At 53.3% G+C, this 15806-nt stretch overlaps 2 protein-coding genes across 9 annotated transcripts in view; one reads left to right on the forward strand and one right to left on the reverse strand.

Moving 5' to 3' along the window:
• SAMD4A (sterile alpha motif domain containing 4A) overlaps window positions 1-15806 on the forward strand; it is a 202874-nt gene that overhangs the window by 178578 nt on the left and 8490 nt on the right. For all 7 annotated transcript variants that reach the window (XM_044773616.2, XM_070513660.1, XM_044773613.2 and 4 more), the window contains 4 exons: window positions 362-480; window positions 4809-5010; window positions 6364-6490; window positions 14791-14874. In XM_044773616.2, the coding sequence (XP_044629551.1) occupies window positions 362-480; window positions 4809-5010; window positions 6364-6490; window positions 14791-14874 (532 nt within the window). The remainder of the gene's footprint in view (window positions 1-361; window positions 481-4808; window positions 5011-6363; window positions 6491-14790; window positions 14875-15806) is intronic.
• Window positions 1-15806, reverse strand: part of GCH1 (GTP cyclohydrolase 1) — a 130090-nt gene that overhangs the window by 944 nt on the left and 113340 nt on the right. The window contains exon 5 of one of the 2 annotated variants that reach the window (XR_011504588.1): window positions 6497-13779. The exons of the other annotated variant lie outside the window; for it this stretch is intronic. The gene's annotated coding sequence lies outside the window, so the exon portion shown is untranslated. Of the gene's footprint in view, window positions 1-6496; window positions 13780-15806 lie in introns of those variants that run through there. 2 annotated transcript variants of the gene reach the window in all.

The following is a 15806-nucleotide window of genomic DNA, read 5'->3' on the forward strand; positions in this document are numbered from 1 at the left end:
TGAAAATGCAGGGCCCTGCCAAAGCTTGAGTACTCAACAATCTGTTTTGCAATTCATTCTTGGTTAGTAAATAGAGTCCAGAGTGGAGACAGGAGGAAAGGGAAGGTGGGAATGGATCTGCCAGAAATGCACCCAAAAACGAGTGTTGTCAAAAGCTTAATGCGTGTACCTTCCCAGGCACCTCCAATGTCAAATAACTTGAATTTTCAGTACGGACAGCTCCTAGCTGCAACTGACTGCTGTTTGGACCAGGTTGGAAACAGACAGATGCAGAGACTCTGATGTTCCCCTATTAATTTCATGTTTCTCCCTCTAATGCCAGGCTGCGTCATCCATTAAAAAGTCCTGTTTGTTTTTGCAGGCATTTACAGAGACACAGAAAAAAAGGTTGTTGTCATGGAAACAGCAGGTGCAGAAGCTCTTCCGGTCTTTCCCTCGGAAAACCCTTCTAGACATATCAGGATATCGACAGCAGAGAAAGTATGTTGGGATTTCATTGTTTGCCACGCATGGTGATTCTGCAGGGTCTCATTTCCTGTTGGGATGCCCGGGTGCCTGGGGCAGGACTAGGGCAGGACATCATTCCTTGTTCAACAGGATGCCCTGTTGAACTGCAAATCACATTCCTTAAGCAGATGGGGTTGGGAAAAGGCTGTAGAGAGAGCATTCCCAGAGGAAGAGCTGAGTGTGATCTTTTGTAACTCAGTTTATATTGTCAAAATGACATCGGTATCAGTCCAGATGGGCACCAAGGGGAAAGTGGTGTGATTTAATGAATGCCAGCAAAATGCTTGGTGGTTTATCCACAAAAGGGGGCTCTGAAAGGACAAAAATGTGTTGTTCTATCAGCACCTTAAGTGGTAGTGTGATTTTTCTTTCTCCCTTCTAGCTGCAGACAAGCTAATTATAGTTGGTGGCAGGGTGAAGAGCCCAGTGCTAGTCTATTTTGGTCTGAGCTGCAATCTAAGAGTGGAGCAGTACCATTCTTGATTTTTCATAGTACTTCAGCTTCTTGGATGCAGTTAAATGAAGCCTGCTTGTACTTTGGAACTGTTACCTTAATCTGGTTTTAAATTGAGGAATCCAGTTGCATATTAAAGGTGAATTACAGTGGCAATGGGGGAGGAATTGCGGGGAGGGGTGGTGTTCAGCCTTGAACAATGACGGAGAGTTTCAGGGAGACAAGGGAACGATGTTGCAACGTCCTGAGAAATCAACATTCTATTTTACATTTTTAAACATGAGCATATAAACAACAGTTTTTCACCTGTACCTATAAAGCTCTAAATTCATTTCTCAGTGCATATATAGAAGCTCTGTCTGTGTTGTTAAAATTTTTGGTATTTATTTGCATAAGTGTGCCTTAAAACATTACTGTTTTATATTATTTAAGGGAGATAAGGCCAGTTGGAATTTGTGAACAGTCTTCATTGAAGATTAATGTAAAAATTACAGTGTTATCATATTTCAGCATATATTAACATTGTTATTTATTAAACAAACATGTAGCACTTCCTATGCGTCAAGTGGTATCCAAGCACTTGAAGAATATTAATGCATTTAATCCTTGCAACAACCACATGAGGTAGAGGTGCTATTATTAACCTCAGTTTACAGAGGAGTTGGTAGGCAGTGGCATCCGGGATTTGGACCAGGCAGGTCAGCGCCAGCTGCAGAGTCAGTGTCTCAGCCTCTCTAGATACCAGGCAGCTTTCATGGTCTCCGGTGATGTATAGAAAAGACGATCAGGCAAAGCCACACTCTTTGTTGCCAGTTCCCTGGCCCCAAGCCCTCTGAGGTTGGCCTCCCTGGGTTGGGCTGCACTACCTGTGCACTCTGAGGATTCCTGGGGGCCCAGATGAAAGGCCAGGCCTGCTCCTCAGCCTCCTCCCCTGGAGCTACCCCCTTCCCAGGCTCTCTGTCTTCTTGTGAGGGCAGCAGTGCCTCTCCCAAGTAAGAGGAGGAGGTCCCAGACCCTTCTTGCAACACCAGGCCCTGGGAGACAAGTTCCAAGAGGAAGAAGGAATTTAGAGGTTGAAGATGAAGATGGAGCTTTTGAGCTCTTTGCTTCTCCTCCCAGAAGTGTCATCCCCCGCCTCTGTCGGCCCCGCTTTGTCCTTGGTCCGCGTCAGAGTTGCCCACTTAGAGTGGCGCAGGGGGCAGTGACCTTGACCTCTCTAGAGTGTTATAAACTAGCACTTGTATTGGGCTAACCCACGGTTTGGCAGATTGGAGTCCTGATGGACTGCTTTTTATTGATTCCATAAGAATGAATTCAGTCATTGATCGTGGATGTTCAACTGGAAGTTGCTAAGCTTTAGAAAATAATTGTTCTCATAATTATTACCTCTGAGACCTTTTTATGCTATTAGTTTGCTTTGAAGACCTATTTCTCTGACATTACAAAGGTAACTGCAGCCCAGCCTCTGCTTGAATTATCACAAATCCCAAATTAATTGGTTCTTATTCATGTTAATTTATCAATCTTTTCACGCATTTCAAGGTAATGAAATCAGTTAGTTAGATTTAAGAAAGCAGAGAAAGAGAGACACAGATGAGCTGAGCAAGAGAATGAAAAATGAAAACTTGACTCATCACTTCATTCTCTCCCCAGAAAGAATGATTATTTCATTAAGCCTAGTGATCTTAAGTAACCTAAGTGTTATCTCTGGCTGCCAGCAGTGGCAGCCCTCAAGTCTGGCTTTGTAACACCAACTAAGGTCACCACAGTAAGGCCCCACCCTCATTAGAAAGATAGCCTGGCCAAATTCTACTCCCCATCCATCCTGTCCCCAACATGTTCTGGGCTCTACCCACTGGAGACAGCCCAGCTCCGTGAGTCCTGGCTTCAGGTGCTCCCACAGCCCTCACTCTCCAGTGACTAAGTGTCCCCTACCAGAATTCTCTGCTCACATTATATTGCTTAAGAAAATAGTCTTGCCTTCCTGGAAGCACAAATCAGTTTAGCATCAATCATTGACTATTGTATTTTGCATACGAAATAAGTTTTTAAAAATCCAACAGAAAAGGAAAACAAGCAAAAGAGCTCTCCACACTGAGTTAGGAGTGTCTTCGCAGAACACTGAATCATCTACCAGGTGGCCAAAATTCTGACTCCAGGAACCAAAGAACTAGTTTTCATAATTGCAGAAAAACAACCACTGACCCTTGTCTCCAGCTGTCATGCATCTCAGATAGTCCTTCCTCCAGAGGAGGTCTCTCCCATCACGAGGATGGCTCTACCCCTCCTGCTCTGAATTTCTTCTCTCAAACCAAAAATTTTGCCTTAGTAAAGGACGGGAGAGGGGTAAAAAGGGAGACAGGATGAGACAGACAGAGAGACCTAGACCCGTGAGCGCCCGCCTACCCCCGCGTGGAGATGAGCACCGGCCTGGAATCGGGAAACTTTTCCTTGACCACAGAAGCCTGGAAGTGGAGACAAGCCCAGAATCCAGCTGCAGCCAGCCCACTGTGGAGTTCTCTTCCCTCCCCCTCTCTCCCTGGGAAATGGAGGCATTCTGGAGAGAAGAGAAACATTTTCCAAGATCAGCTGTGCCTATGGCTTAGCCGCCCCTCCTCCTACACACAGCCCTCTCTTTCTCAGGAAATGACTGCTTTGCAGCCCCCTTCATCCTCAGCTGCTCAGACGACGTCAGCCCGTCTCCCGGAGTCTCCTCGCTGGCTCCTTGCAGACCTCCCCTGTGTGGCTGGGAGAGCAGTCTGTTCCATCTTGTGGCCATTGGAGGTAAAGCATTTCGGCTTAAACGTCAGTGAATGACTAAAGCTGACTCTTCCTGGAAAGAATGTGCTGGTTCCTGCAGCCCTGCTGGCCTCTGCGCACCCGAGTAGAGCCTGCCGCGTGTTGGGGAGGACGAGTTCTTTGGCGCTGAGGTCACTGGACCGAAGGGAGCACGGCGTCTGAGTTCACTGCCAAGGGTCCCCAGCAGCCTCCTGCATGGACCCAGGCAAAGCACGTGACCTCCAGGGCTTTCTGCAGGAAGGGCCTGTAGAGTGGGGAGCAGTCAGGGCCCTAGGTCCAGAGCACTTGGAAACATCATCTTTGTCCCCATATCCCTCCTCTCAACCGGGAGTCAGAGCCCCAGACATGGGGTCATCTGGAGAGGCATCACGATGGCAGAGACTGACTCATTCGCTCATTCATTCGTTCAGCCTGCGTTTACTGTGCCAGGAGCTGATCCAGCCGTGGGCCATGCAGGATTGGTCAAGACAGATATCATCTTTTTTCTCATGGAGCTTACATCCTACTGGGGCTCCCAGGCCATTTTCTCCAAGCGTGCTGCACAGACAGACGTCAGAAACGGACTGTGGTATAAGGGAAGAAGCACTTCCCGTGGCTTGGCCACCTTCTTGCTGTGTGGCCTCCTGACGGCATGTGAGTGCTCAGGGCCTAGGACGCAGCATGGAGAAGACTGAAGAGCTCACTGGTTAACCTTCTGGGCTCATATGCCACCGCTGCCCCCTAATGGCTGTGTGACCTTCATGAAATTATTAGGCTCTCTGTTTTACTTCTCCAGCTGTACAAAGGGACAGAGCACCTCCCTCATGGGGTTGTCATGAGTACTGAATAATCAGCGTAGACGTCCCAGGGCAGTACACGTGATATTTGCTCTCAGGGAGTAGCTCTCATTTTAATCATAGCCCTTTCCTGGCATAGACCCCCACCCCCCTAGGCATCATAACTGTCACAATGTGAGCGGACCCCCAGGAGGCGTCCTGCTGGCAGCCCGGGGGCAGGCAGGGCTGAGGGTGGCTCACAGTACCTCGGTTCTGCTCTGTTCCCCTGCCAGCCGCGGCTTCGGACAGTCCAACTCCCTCCCGACGGCCGGCTCTGTGGGTGGCGGCATGGGCAGACGGAACCCACGCCAGTACCAGATCCCCTCGCGGAGCATGCCTTCCGCCCGCATCGGCCTCCTGGGCACCAGCGGATTCGTCAGCTCCACCCCGCGCAGCACCGCAGCCAACCCCACCATCATGAAGCAAGGAAGACAGGTTTGTTGCACCCCAGGGAGGAGGATGGGCAGCCAAGCGCAGGGCCTGAGGCTTCAGGAAGTCCCCTGATGACCCCAAGGTGAGGGGAGAGGCCGAGGGGGCCTAAAGTGAGGGAGAGCTGTCCTTGTGCTCAGAGGTGACCAGCGTTGTTTGCGTTGTTTCTCTGGGGCTGCACCTGGCTTCTGGGGCATTTGCTTAGGATGCCCCACGACTGCTTTAACCTTGGGGGCCCTGCACATGGGGGCCTTGAGGAAGAAAGGCAAGACCTTTCTTATTTGCCTTGATCTGTGACCTGCCCCAGCAGATCTCACCGTCTCCCAGCTCTGGCTGCCAGGGGAGCCTGAGCATTTGTGGAGCTTTCCTAGCCTTTTATCCGAGGCAAAGAGCTCCTTTGCCATGCTCCCAGCTGTGGCGGAGAATCCACAGGAAGGAGCCTGGGAGAGGCTGTCAGAGGGAGGATGAAACATTCTCAGCCAGTCAAGGCCAGCTGCCCGGGGGTTGTCCCTGTGTGATTTAGAACCCCACTCGTCCTCCCCAACCCACCTGACACCTTCCACTGGTGAGCCCAAGCACTGGGGGCCCCGCAGCATTGGGGGCTCCGTAGGATTGGGGGCCCCGCAGCACTGGGGGCTCTGCAGGCAGGGGCTGGGACTGGAGGGGCACAAGGGGGTCTGAGGTTCTGGGTTGTCAAGGGAAACTAAGCAATGACAGATTGGATTACAAACAGGAAAACAGCTCCAGGCAAGACAGGCCGGGACCCCCTCCCCAGGGGAAGCAGCCCCAGATGGGAAAGCCCCGCTTTCGGACCATTGTGGGAAGCCCCCGGATTGGTTCAAGAGGAAGTCACTGCTAGGACCCCCGCCTAGTAATAAACATGCAAGCCGAGTCGTGCCAGCTCGTTGCCAGCTGAGATCTTTTTTTTCTCCTTCTTGCTTTGTAGTAAATTGTAAGAATCTCAAAAAGAAAATCAAATGAGAACCCTGAAATAGTCTGTGCTCTTCACTGCAAACATTTATAGAAGTCCCCCCATTTCCAAGAAAAGTGACAGGAAAAGCAAAGGCAACAAAGGAGCAAGAAGAGCTTGGAGACAGCGAGGGAGATGGGTGTCCAGGCGGAGCTGCAGCTCAGAGCAGGGCCGGGCTGGGGTGGGCGGGGGCCGTGATGGAATGGAGGACTAAAGCCCCTCTCTGCAGATATGCAGATAGGCAGCACTGGCCTGCAAGCCCTCTTCCAGAAGTTAGCAGAGTCCTCAGGGGTGTCTGCCTCCTGAATTCTGGCAGGGGCCCTGCTCCCACTGCCACCCCCACCCCATGTGTCTGGACTAACTGGTTCCCCCTTGGTGTTTCTCACTAGAACCTCTGGTTTGCCAACCCCGGGGGCAGCAACAGCATGCCAAGCCGCAGCCACAGCTCAGTGCAGAGGACCCGCTCACTGCCTGTGCACACTTCTCCGCAGAGCATGCTGATGTTCCAGCAGCCAGGTAGGCCCGCGCGCCTCACCGCCCCCTCCCCTAGACAGAGGGGAAGCCAGGATGCCAAAACAGATGCCCCGGCGAACCCAGCCGGAAAGTGCTTAGGCTCAGCTGTGGCCACGCATTCCTTTGAGCTTATAGAAGCCTTTCCTTTTTTAAACTGTGCCTTGCCAGTGTGCATAGCGGCAGGTTGGCTGGGGGCCAGCACATGGAGCCCCCAGAGTCAATTGCAATCTGATGGGGATATTTTTGATACTAGTCATATTTCTACATTGGTTAAACCAGAGATATCCCTGGAGGGCTTTTGGGGGGAGGTGGGAAGGGTTCCCTGTGTAGTGTATGTGTGTGGTGGTTGTGTATGTGGGGGGATATGTAGAGAGTGAGACAGAGAAAGAGAAAACTTGACGATGTTGACACTGAGAGACCCGGCCCTGGTTTGAGAGGCCTTGCAGACATGGCTGTGGGACCAGTCATCTTTCCTTGGTTAAAGAGCAGCTCAGTGCACCTCCAGTCCACCTCTCCTTTCAGCACACCTCCTGACACAGAGTAGCCAGAATTACATGCAGCCAACCAATGCTCGCACCCTTTGCCTAGACAGACGGTAACCTCTTAGACTCCACAAGTAGTACAAGGCCACGCAAGCCATCACCACGGCAACTGAGATGACCCTCTAGGTGGGTAAAGCAGACATGTGTTGTACCTGTAGGAAAATGCCCACCCTGGAGAGTAGACGCACTCTGGACACGTCTTACAAGAGTTTAAGGAAGGAAAATGTCACTGTGGCCTGGGGGGTGCAAGGAAGCTTCTCGGAATTAAGCTGAGCTTCAAGGGACAGAGCGGGGAGAACTGGAAAGAGGAGAGCGGAGCTGTAGGAAGCAACACTGCAGAGGGCCTCAGTGCGTCCCAGCTGTGGCCGGGCCCAAGGTTCGGGCTGCAGAAGCAGCTAGTAGACCAAGGGAGCTGGGAAGATGGCGGCCAGTGGCAGGGACTCCGAATCCAAGGCCAAGGAGCTCAGACCTGGCCACTCTCAGTGGGGAATCCGTGGAAGATTTTGAGCTGAGGGGTCAGGCAGGAGTGTGCACAGAGGAGGGAGAGGAGGCAGGATGGAGGTTGGGGCCCACGGAGGACGGGGAGGACACTGACTGCAAGGAGCTGCCGCCACAAGGTAAAGTGTGTCCAGAAAGGAGAGGTCATCTACACGTCCAGATGCTTGTTTAAAGTTGCCTCTTGACTTCTAGAACCTTCCTATTGCACACTTTGTTTTAAAGCTCCTTTTCTCCATTTTGATACTTATAGCTGTTTTTCTTCCTGGGAAGAAATACTCAATGAAATTTGGGGGTTGCAGAGGCCTTCTCCCTTGGTAGTTCCAGCCTCTGTTTTCATGCAGAATTATGTGTAATCCATTCCCAATAAAAACAGAATCTGGACAAGATTTGAAGACGTCCTGGGCACAAGGAGCTCGTTCACCTTGAATGAACATTGCACCCTGACCTCGGTCCCGGGCCTGTAGCCCAGCACCTGGAGCCTCACAGGGCCCAGCACAGCTGACTGCTCTCCTTCAGTCCTAGCACGTCTGCAGCCTTCTCTCTTCTCTCTAACCTCTTTTTCCCTTCCTGCAGCTCTCTGCAAGTCCTCAGTCCTCCTTGTTCTTGCCGTGCCTTCCCCACGGTCTCCGTCTCCGTTGAGAACGCCAGGCCTGGGGAAAAGCCGGCCATACCCGGGAGGAGGGCCACTGGGTCTGTTGACACGGGTCCTCCTTCCGCTCCTGTTTCCCCTCCGCAGTCCACAGCAGCACTGCGTGGTGGCCTCATGCCCAGCACAGCTATGACCCAAAGGTCATTTCCACCCTCTTCCCAGGAAGCCTCTTGTTCCCAAAGTTAAAGAATCAAGTAATACAGAAGGGCCCATGAGGAAAAGTGACTGTCCTCTCTGCTCCCCTCCCAGAGGCAACCTCTCACCACTGCTCTTGGTTTTCCTGGTAGTTCCATGCAAGTGTCTAAATAATGTTCTTTGTGTACGGGACTCAGAACTCTGAGACGCTCGAGGTTCGTTTGTTGGTTTGTTTTTATTTAGCCTCTGCCCAAGATTAGGAACCCGCTTCCAGCAGGGCCCTGGCGAAGGGCAGCGCTTCCGAAGGCAGCCACCGCTCCGGCACGGAACTGGTCCACACTTCCTCGTTGCCGGCACCCTGGCGAGCGCTCAGCAGTGGCCGCTCCTAGTCCTGCCCAGCACGCTTGGCCCGTGCTGGGGGGCTCTTCCTGGGACCTGGTCGTGAAGGGCAAGGCCGAGCACAGCCATGGCCAGGCTCCCTGGCGGAGGGAACCTGGCGCCGTGGGTCTCGACCACAGGCGCAAGGAGGCCCCACGCAGCCTGCCCGAGGCTGGAGGGCATCCCGGGCCCCTGCAGAGCAGGCATTGGTGTTTAAGGCCTCGAGTTGCGTCAGAACTCTTCCTTCCTCCTGAGGAGGCAGCCTGTTCCCAGGGCAGCCTCTCGAATGGCCACCACCGGCCCAGACGGAGGCTCATCCTCGAGAGCCAGGGTCTCCTAGAGGTGGGCTGGGCTCGTCTCCTCCGCAGATGGCCCTTCCACTCAGGCCCGCACATCCTGCTTAGCTGGGCAGGCGTCGGGGGTCTGCTGGCCAGTGGGCAGGACTAGACTCTAGGGATCCCATCAGGGAGGCAGGAAGCGGCTTTCCTCTTCACACGAGCAGTAGTGATGCTGACACAAAACGGAATAGAGATGTGTGGCTGACCCAAAAGTGCGTACTCAGAAAGCTGTGCTACATATGATGTGGCGTTTCCTCCCAGCCATCCAGAGCATCCATCTGAAACCATGTGGGCAAACTTTGAAGACCACAGTGCAGTTTGCAGGAAGCTGTGATTCCATTAACTTAAAATAATTCCATGAAGATGATGGAAGACTCTACATGTCACCAAAGAACACAGGAAAGCCTGGCAGCCCGCCAGCTATGTCTCAGCTGACCAGTCACCTCTCTGGATTTGCAAGCTGCTTCCTCCTTCCCCGGGTCTGCAGATTTGTGGGGCCTGGGGACCGTGTCGGGGTGGATTTCCCTGTACTCTCACATGGACAGGCCATAGATGTCTCCCAGGACAAGCCAGGAGAGCCCCCGGGTGATTGTCGCCTCCTGCTGGGCTCTGGATGAGTGAGAAACACTAAGCTGGTCCTCCCAGAGCCAGGGGGACAACAGTCTAATACACTCACTAGGGAGGTGACAAGCTCAAAACAAGGGTGGCGCCCAGTGAGAATGGTGGCGTTCCTCCGAGGGCCATATTAGTTTGGAAACTGCGTGTGAATGATACCTTTTCTTGGAAGCAGATCTGCTCCTGTTGACCTGGGCTCAGCCACCCTTGGGATCTAGTCAAAGAGGATCTCATTGTGGCCCTAGGGTGACACTAGGAGGTCCTGGAGGCTCCTCGCCACCTGAAGGGCCTAGCAAGGAAAGGGCAGAGGGCCAGAAGCAGGCTTCAAAGGGAAAGCATAGGGAAGGGTAGGCTGGCAGCCTCCCAGGGCTGCATTAGGGAGGGCTCATCCTTCCTTTGCATAAAACCAAGTGCAAACTGAGACAGCTCAGATGTGAGATGGATAAGACGCTGCCTTACATGGCAGCATTTCATGGTGTGACACGTCTGTTCACCACAGCAAACCTCCCCTATGCACTGGCTCACGATTGGAATTCTTCTACCGTGAGAATGCTGCGTACCTGGGAGCACAGCACACAAGGCTGTCGTCATGCATTTCCTCCTTAGTGTGAGTTTCAGATTCCTTCCAGAGAACAACTGCTCTTAGAAAAAGTGGAGAGAAGAAGAGTGCCGTCAGTGCACGGGGTCCCTTAGGGGAATGGAAGGGGCTGCCAGGCAGAGGCACTGACCGAAATAGGGACCGACTTTAAGTACTTGATAAACATGTGCTGCCCTCCTTCTAGGAAGCGGAGGCAAACAGCCCTGCCTAGGACTGGCAGATCGTGGGCAGGGAGGGTGGTCACTGAATGCATCCCATCACAGCCAAGAACTCAACGGGCCTGTGTGCCTCTGCTTCTGAGACACACACATGGAGACCAGCTTGGGGCAAGAGGGTACAATATTGTCTTGTACCAAATTCTCCTTGTCATTTTTCCTGCACGTGTGGGACCAGGAGGATTTCCACAGCACTTGCCTCTGCAGGTTAGGAATGAGGCCACCAGAGAAAGGCTGTGTTCCCCACAGCGGATACGGGCGACTCATTGCTCACAGTCCTCTGTGCCCGCCGAGATATCTCACCTGCCCTGTCGGCTCATTTCCCTGCCCACACTGATGGCTTCTCCTTTTGTGACCACCTCACCCTTTCTTCTAGGCTGCCTTTCTTCCTTACTCCCCTCAGCACAGCACTCCGGCTCCCACTCCTCCATCGTCTGTCGCTCCCTCGCCAGCCCATCGTTCTGATTTCTGTCCATCCAACCCTGCTTCTCACTTAATGGACTCAGAGCCTTCCTACTTATTCAGCAGGGTAGCCTCAGGACTCTGGCAAAGTGGGATTCTAAAGATTTCTCCTAGAGTGCCCTGACTTGACCTGATTCTAAAGTCCTACAGACATGACCTCTTGCCTCAGCCTCAGTGACTTAGAGAAAGCTGCAGAACTGCACCTAGGGCCACAGATGGGAGACTCTGCTGGGATGGCTGGTTTCTGCCAAGGAAAAGCTATTTGGGGGCCCCAGGTAGACCCTGCAGCAGCAACTTATTAGGGGTGGCAGCTGTCCCTTCCAGAATCTTCTTGACCCTGAGTCTGAGCACTAGGCTCTGCACTTGTGTGTGACTTCTGAAAGCCAGAATTAAGAAGCCTAGGCCCTGGGCAACCCACTAAACACTGGGACGGTCGGGTAGTGGGGGATTGCTAGTATTCAGAGATCACTGGGATGGTCCGGTCATGGGGGATGTCTAGTACTCAGAGATCACTGGGATGACCTGCTCATGGAGGCATTTCTAGTACTCAGAGATCACTGGGATGGTCAGGTAGTGGGGGATTTCTAGTACTCAGAGATCACTGGGATGGTCAGGTAGTGGGGGATTTCTAGTACTCAGAGATCACTGGGATGGTCAGGTAGTGGGGGATTTCTAGTACTCAGAGATCACTGGGGTGGTCAGGTAGTGGGGGATTGCGAGTATTCAGAGATCACTGGGATAGTCAGGTAGTGGGGGATTTCTAGTACTCAGAGATCACTGGGATGACCTGCTCATGGAGGCATTTCTAGTAGTCAGAGATCACTGGGATGACCTGCTCATGGAGGCATTTCTAGTACTCAGAGATCACTGGGATGGTCCGGTAGTGGGAGATTGCGAGTACTCAGAGATCACTGGGATGGTCAGGTAGTGGGGGATTTCTAGTACTCAGAGATCACTGGGATGGTCAGGTAGTGGGGGATTTCTAGTACTCAGAGATCACTGGGATGACCTGCTCGTGGGCGTGTTTCTAGTACTCAGAGATCACTGGGAGGGTCTGATAGTGGGGGGATTTCTTGTACTCAGAGATGTCGTCTGAGCTAAGGAATGAACCTGCTTTAAGCAACAGCAGAGAATCTCCGAGTCTTTCCTTTTTGCCTCACTGAAGATTCGAAACTACATCTGCCTGGCCAGTTACAGCTGGGGCCCCAGATGAACACAGGGAGCCCTGCGGTCAGCAGCAGCCATAGCAGGAGCTGCCCAAGTGCCTCTCTGAGGCTTTAAGAGCTCTGCCCACCAAGCTACACGTGGCTGAGGGCTTCTCGGCTGAGATGGAAGCTGTTATCCATCCAGCTGGTCTCCCTCTGTCTTGTGTGTGGGGGAGATGCCACAGATCTGTTTTTATCAAATACACAATTAAAAAGTCACACTATTAGGAAACTCTGGAGTGTGAACATATGGGCTTCTCGCAAGACTAGAATTTCTCAGTGCCGCTCTGAGAGTGGTGGGGGTTACGACTCCCCATTGCACCCGAGAGAAGAGCTGGAGGATCAAAAGCAAGCACGCCAACTTTCACCCTAAAAGAGCAGCCACGGAGGTTGGTGATTCTGGAGTGGAGAGCCCCGCCTTTTGCAGCCCCCTTTTTGGAACATGCAATCCCAGGCTTGGAAAATGGCTTTTTGCTGCGTGTTGGCAAGAAATCCTGCAGCTGAAACACTTCTCTCTCCAAATGTCGAGCATCTTTATTTATCCAAATCTCTCCACAGTGTTTGTTTAAAGGGGAGTGCTAGAGAGTAAACTAAATTTTACAATGAGCATATGGATGGCTATAATTGCTGAGGGTTTTTTTTTTTTCATATTTGCTAACTAGCTATATATAAAATTGTGTTTCTATTTTACAGATTTCACACCCTGAAGGCTGCTAATTTTTGCATGCATATGATTTTCACATGAATGGATGAAAATACTAAAATACTCTTCTCTCTGGATTGTCTAATTGCTCCGACCCTACTCTGAGGGAAACAGTGGGTGGGGTGGGCGAGACCCTTCCTTTCTGCCTGGCTCCAGCTCCTAGAGGCCTGACTGGCCTCTGCCCTCTCAGGAGTTGGTGCAGGTGTCTTCCAGATCCATCGATGCCAGAACTTGGGTCAGAAAGAACCCTATCTGCTCCCCAGCACTTTTCATATTGATCCACTTGCCAACCTTTTCTTTGAGAATTTTAAGTAACGGAAACAACATCTGCCTCTGAATTAGCTGTAATGGGGACACAGACTGCAGAGACCTAAATGCATAGCTAACCAAGGGAAACAAATACTGTGGTTTAGCCATTGGTTTCAACTTCCTATCCCACCAAACCGCCAACTGCATTTTTAATGCCCTCCCCACTCTGGCCACAGTGCCCCCCGGGGAGACGTGAAGGAGCAAGGAAGTGGCCTGAGTCTGGGCCACAGCCCTCTCACCGCTTGACAGGTGGAAGAGCTGAGGCCAACAAAGGCTGTAGCTCCCCAAGGTCACCACGAAGACCACGGCGACGCTGGGAGCACCCAGGCACTCGGCACTGAGTCTTCTTCTGCTGCCCATGTAGGGGTTCAGATTCTCAGCTGTCAGATATCCTCCTAGTTCTTGCTCTGTCGTTTCCATCCCTCAGTGGACATGTGTGAGGTGTGCAGAAGGCCGTGGCCAGGTCTCCTGGAGACTCAGCAGTGTATGCAAGCACTGCTGCTGTCTGCAAGGTGCTTCCAGGCTCTTATGGATGTTCAGGAGCCCCGCAGGGCGAGGGACAAGGGGGTGCTGACTGTGAGGGCCCAGCAGAGCAGAGGAGGAGGTCCAGGGCTGCATCCCACTCACAGGAGGCGGGGCTGGAGCCTGGAGAGAGAGGGAGGTCAGCTGGTAGAGGGCATCAAGGTTAGAATGCACACAACACTGCCATGGGCAGTGGAACATGCAGAGCAGGCGCCTTGGCCCTTCCTTCTGAGCGCCTGGGGCTGAGAGGGTCAACTGGCACCCGCCTGCACTGCGGGCAAGCAGCGCCCCTGGAGTCAGCATTGTGGGCTCTTGTCTCAGCTCCCTGTTAGCCGGCAGACTTGACGAGTCACTGAGCCTATCTGAGCCCCGCTTGGGAACGGGGCACCCGACACAGTCTTGGACTCAGAAGAGGCGCTTGCCGTGCTGTGGTTCCTGCGCCAGGCCCGGTTCTAGGCACAGGAACAGAGCCACGTCCTGCTCCAGTGAAGCAGACGCTCAATGCAGGAGGCAGCAGATAAATACATAATACGTCAGCTGTTGGTGAGAGCTACGAAGAAAGAGAAAGCAGAGGAAAGGCATGGGGGAGAGGTTCTGTTCACATACAGTGAACAGAAAGTCCTTTATAAGGAGACAGTAGAGCCAGAGACATGCAGGCAGGGAGAGAGCAAGCCATGGAAACGTCTAGGGACCAGCATTCTGGACAGAGGGAGCAGCAGTGCAAAGGCCCTAGGGTAGCAGAGGCCCTGGGATAGAGTGAAGGGAGGGCACAGCTGTACAAGGACAGAGACGTAGCAAGAGGCCAGATCATGTGGGGCCTTTGCAGACCATGGCAGGGGTGGCTTTTACTCTGATGGGAAGCTGCTGGAGGGTTCTGAGCAGAGGGCTGACAGACTATGACTATGACCAGCTATTTTTAGTCACTGGGTTTTCTTCCAGCTACCCATGTTCACAGCAGCCTCTGTGTGTCTAACAGACCTCAGAGGTTAGCTGAACCTGAGTGTAACCCTCTGTGCTGGCCTGACAGGTTCCCTGAGTCCTCCCACCCTGGCAGGTGGGGCCAGGTGGCACCAAGCAGACTTTCTCCTTGTTCTTAGAGACCCTGTCACCAATATAACCCTTTGTCCCCTGCAGAATTCCAGCTTCCCGTGACTGAACCTGACATCAACAACAGGCTGGAGTCCTTGTGCCTCAGTATGACCGAGCATGCCCTGGGAGGTGAGTGTGTCCTCCAGCGCGTTACTGCACACCCGGGAGGACTACCGGCCATCTGCTGTCTACACTCGGGGGGGTGAGAAGGGCACAAGGAGGAGTGGGCAGGTGACAGAGAGAGAGTGGCCTCGGGTGCTGGTGGACCCTCATCCCACCACCCCACCCTGGGGGACCCACAGCACTGGCTCCTGGGTGGTCAGGGACCTGGAGCTGAGGCCGGGAGTCAGGAGCCCGAGCCGGGAGCTGTGGACACATCCCCCACCGCGCTGGGTTCCTTCCTTCTCAGCACCCGAGTTCCCAACCTGGTCCAAGCGTCGTATCCCAGCATGCTCTCCAAACAGAATTTTTGAAACAAAGATCCCCACTTGTTTTTCTGTCTCCCTGCTCCAGATGGCTCCCTCGGGCCTGGAGCCTGGTGGCTGGTGTGGGCACAGCAGCCCGCGGGCACCTCCCTCCAGGTTGGACTCACCGCCGGCCCTGGGAAGTTTGGCTGATGGAGGAGAGAGGTCCATCCCTTCCTGCCAACCTCCAGGAGGCTGAGTCCCGGGCACCCAGAGAGGCCTCCTGTGCCCCATCCCGGGAGCCGGCAGCCATCTCCAGGCTGGGCACGCTCACCCTCCAGAGAGGCCCCCACACCCCTGGAGCTCTGGCCGCCTGGGGGAACGGCCGCCCACTGCTGCTCCAGAGGGCTCTGTCCTCCTGACCAGGGACTTGTAGGTTTTTAGTCTCTGAAACACAGTCTTATCCTGAAAGCAAATATGAGACAGGTCAATGCTCTTCATGGAGCAGAGTGGAGAGCCAGGGCGGTACCCGCTGACCTCACGTGCAGCATTCTCCACACCTCGGTACAGAAGGGAGCGAGCCAGGGCGTCCTGGGCCTGCTGACCAAATGGTGGCAGGAGCGCCCAGCTCCTTCCATGACCTCCCTGGGGTTCCAG

The sequence above is a fragment of the Equus asinus genome, chromosome 7 (genome assembly GCF_041296235.1).
Source record: "Equus asinus isolate D_3611 breed Donkey chromosome 7, EquAss-T2T_v2, whole genome shotgun sequence".
Taxonomy (NCBI): Eukaryota; Metazoa; Chordata; class Mammalia; order Perissodactyla; family Equidae; genus Equus; species Equus asinus.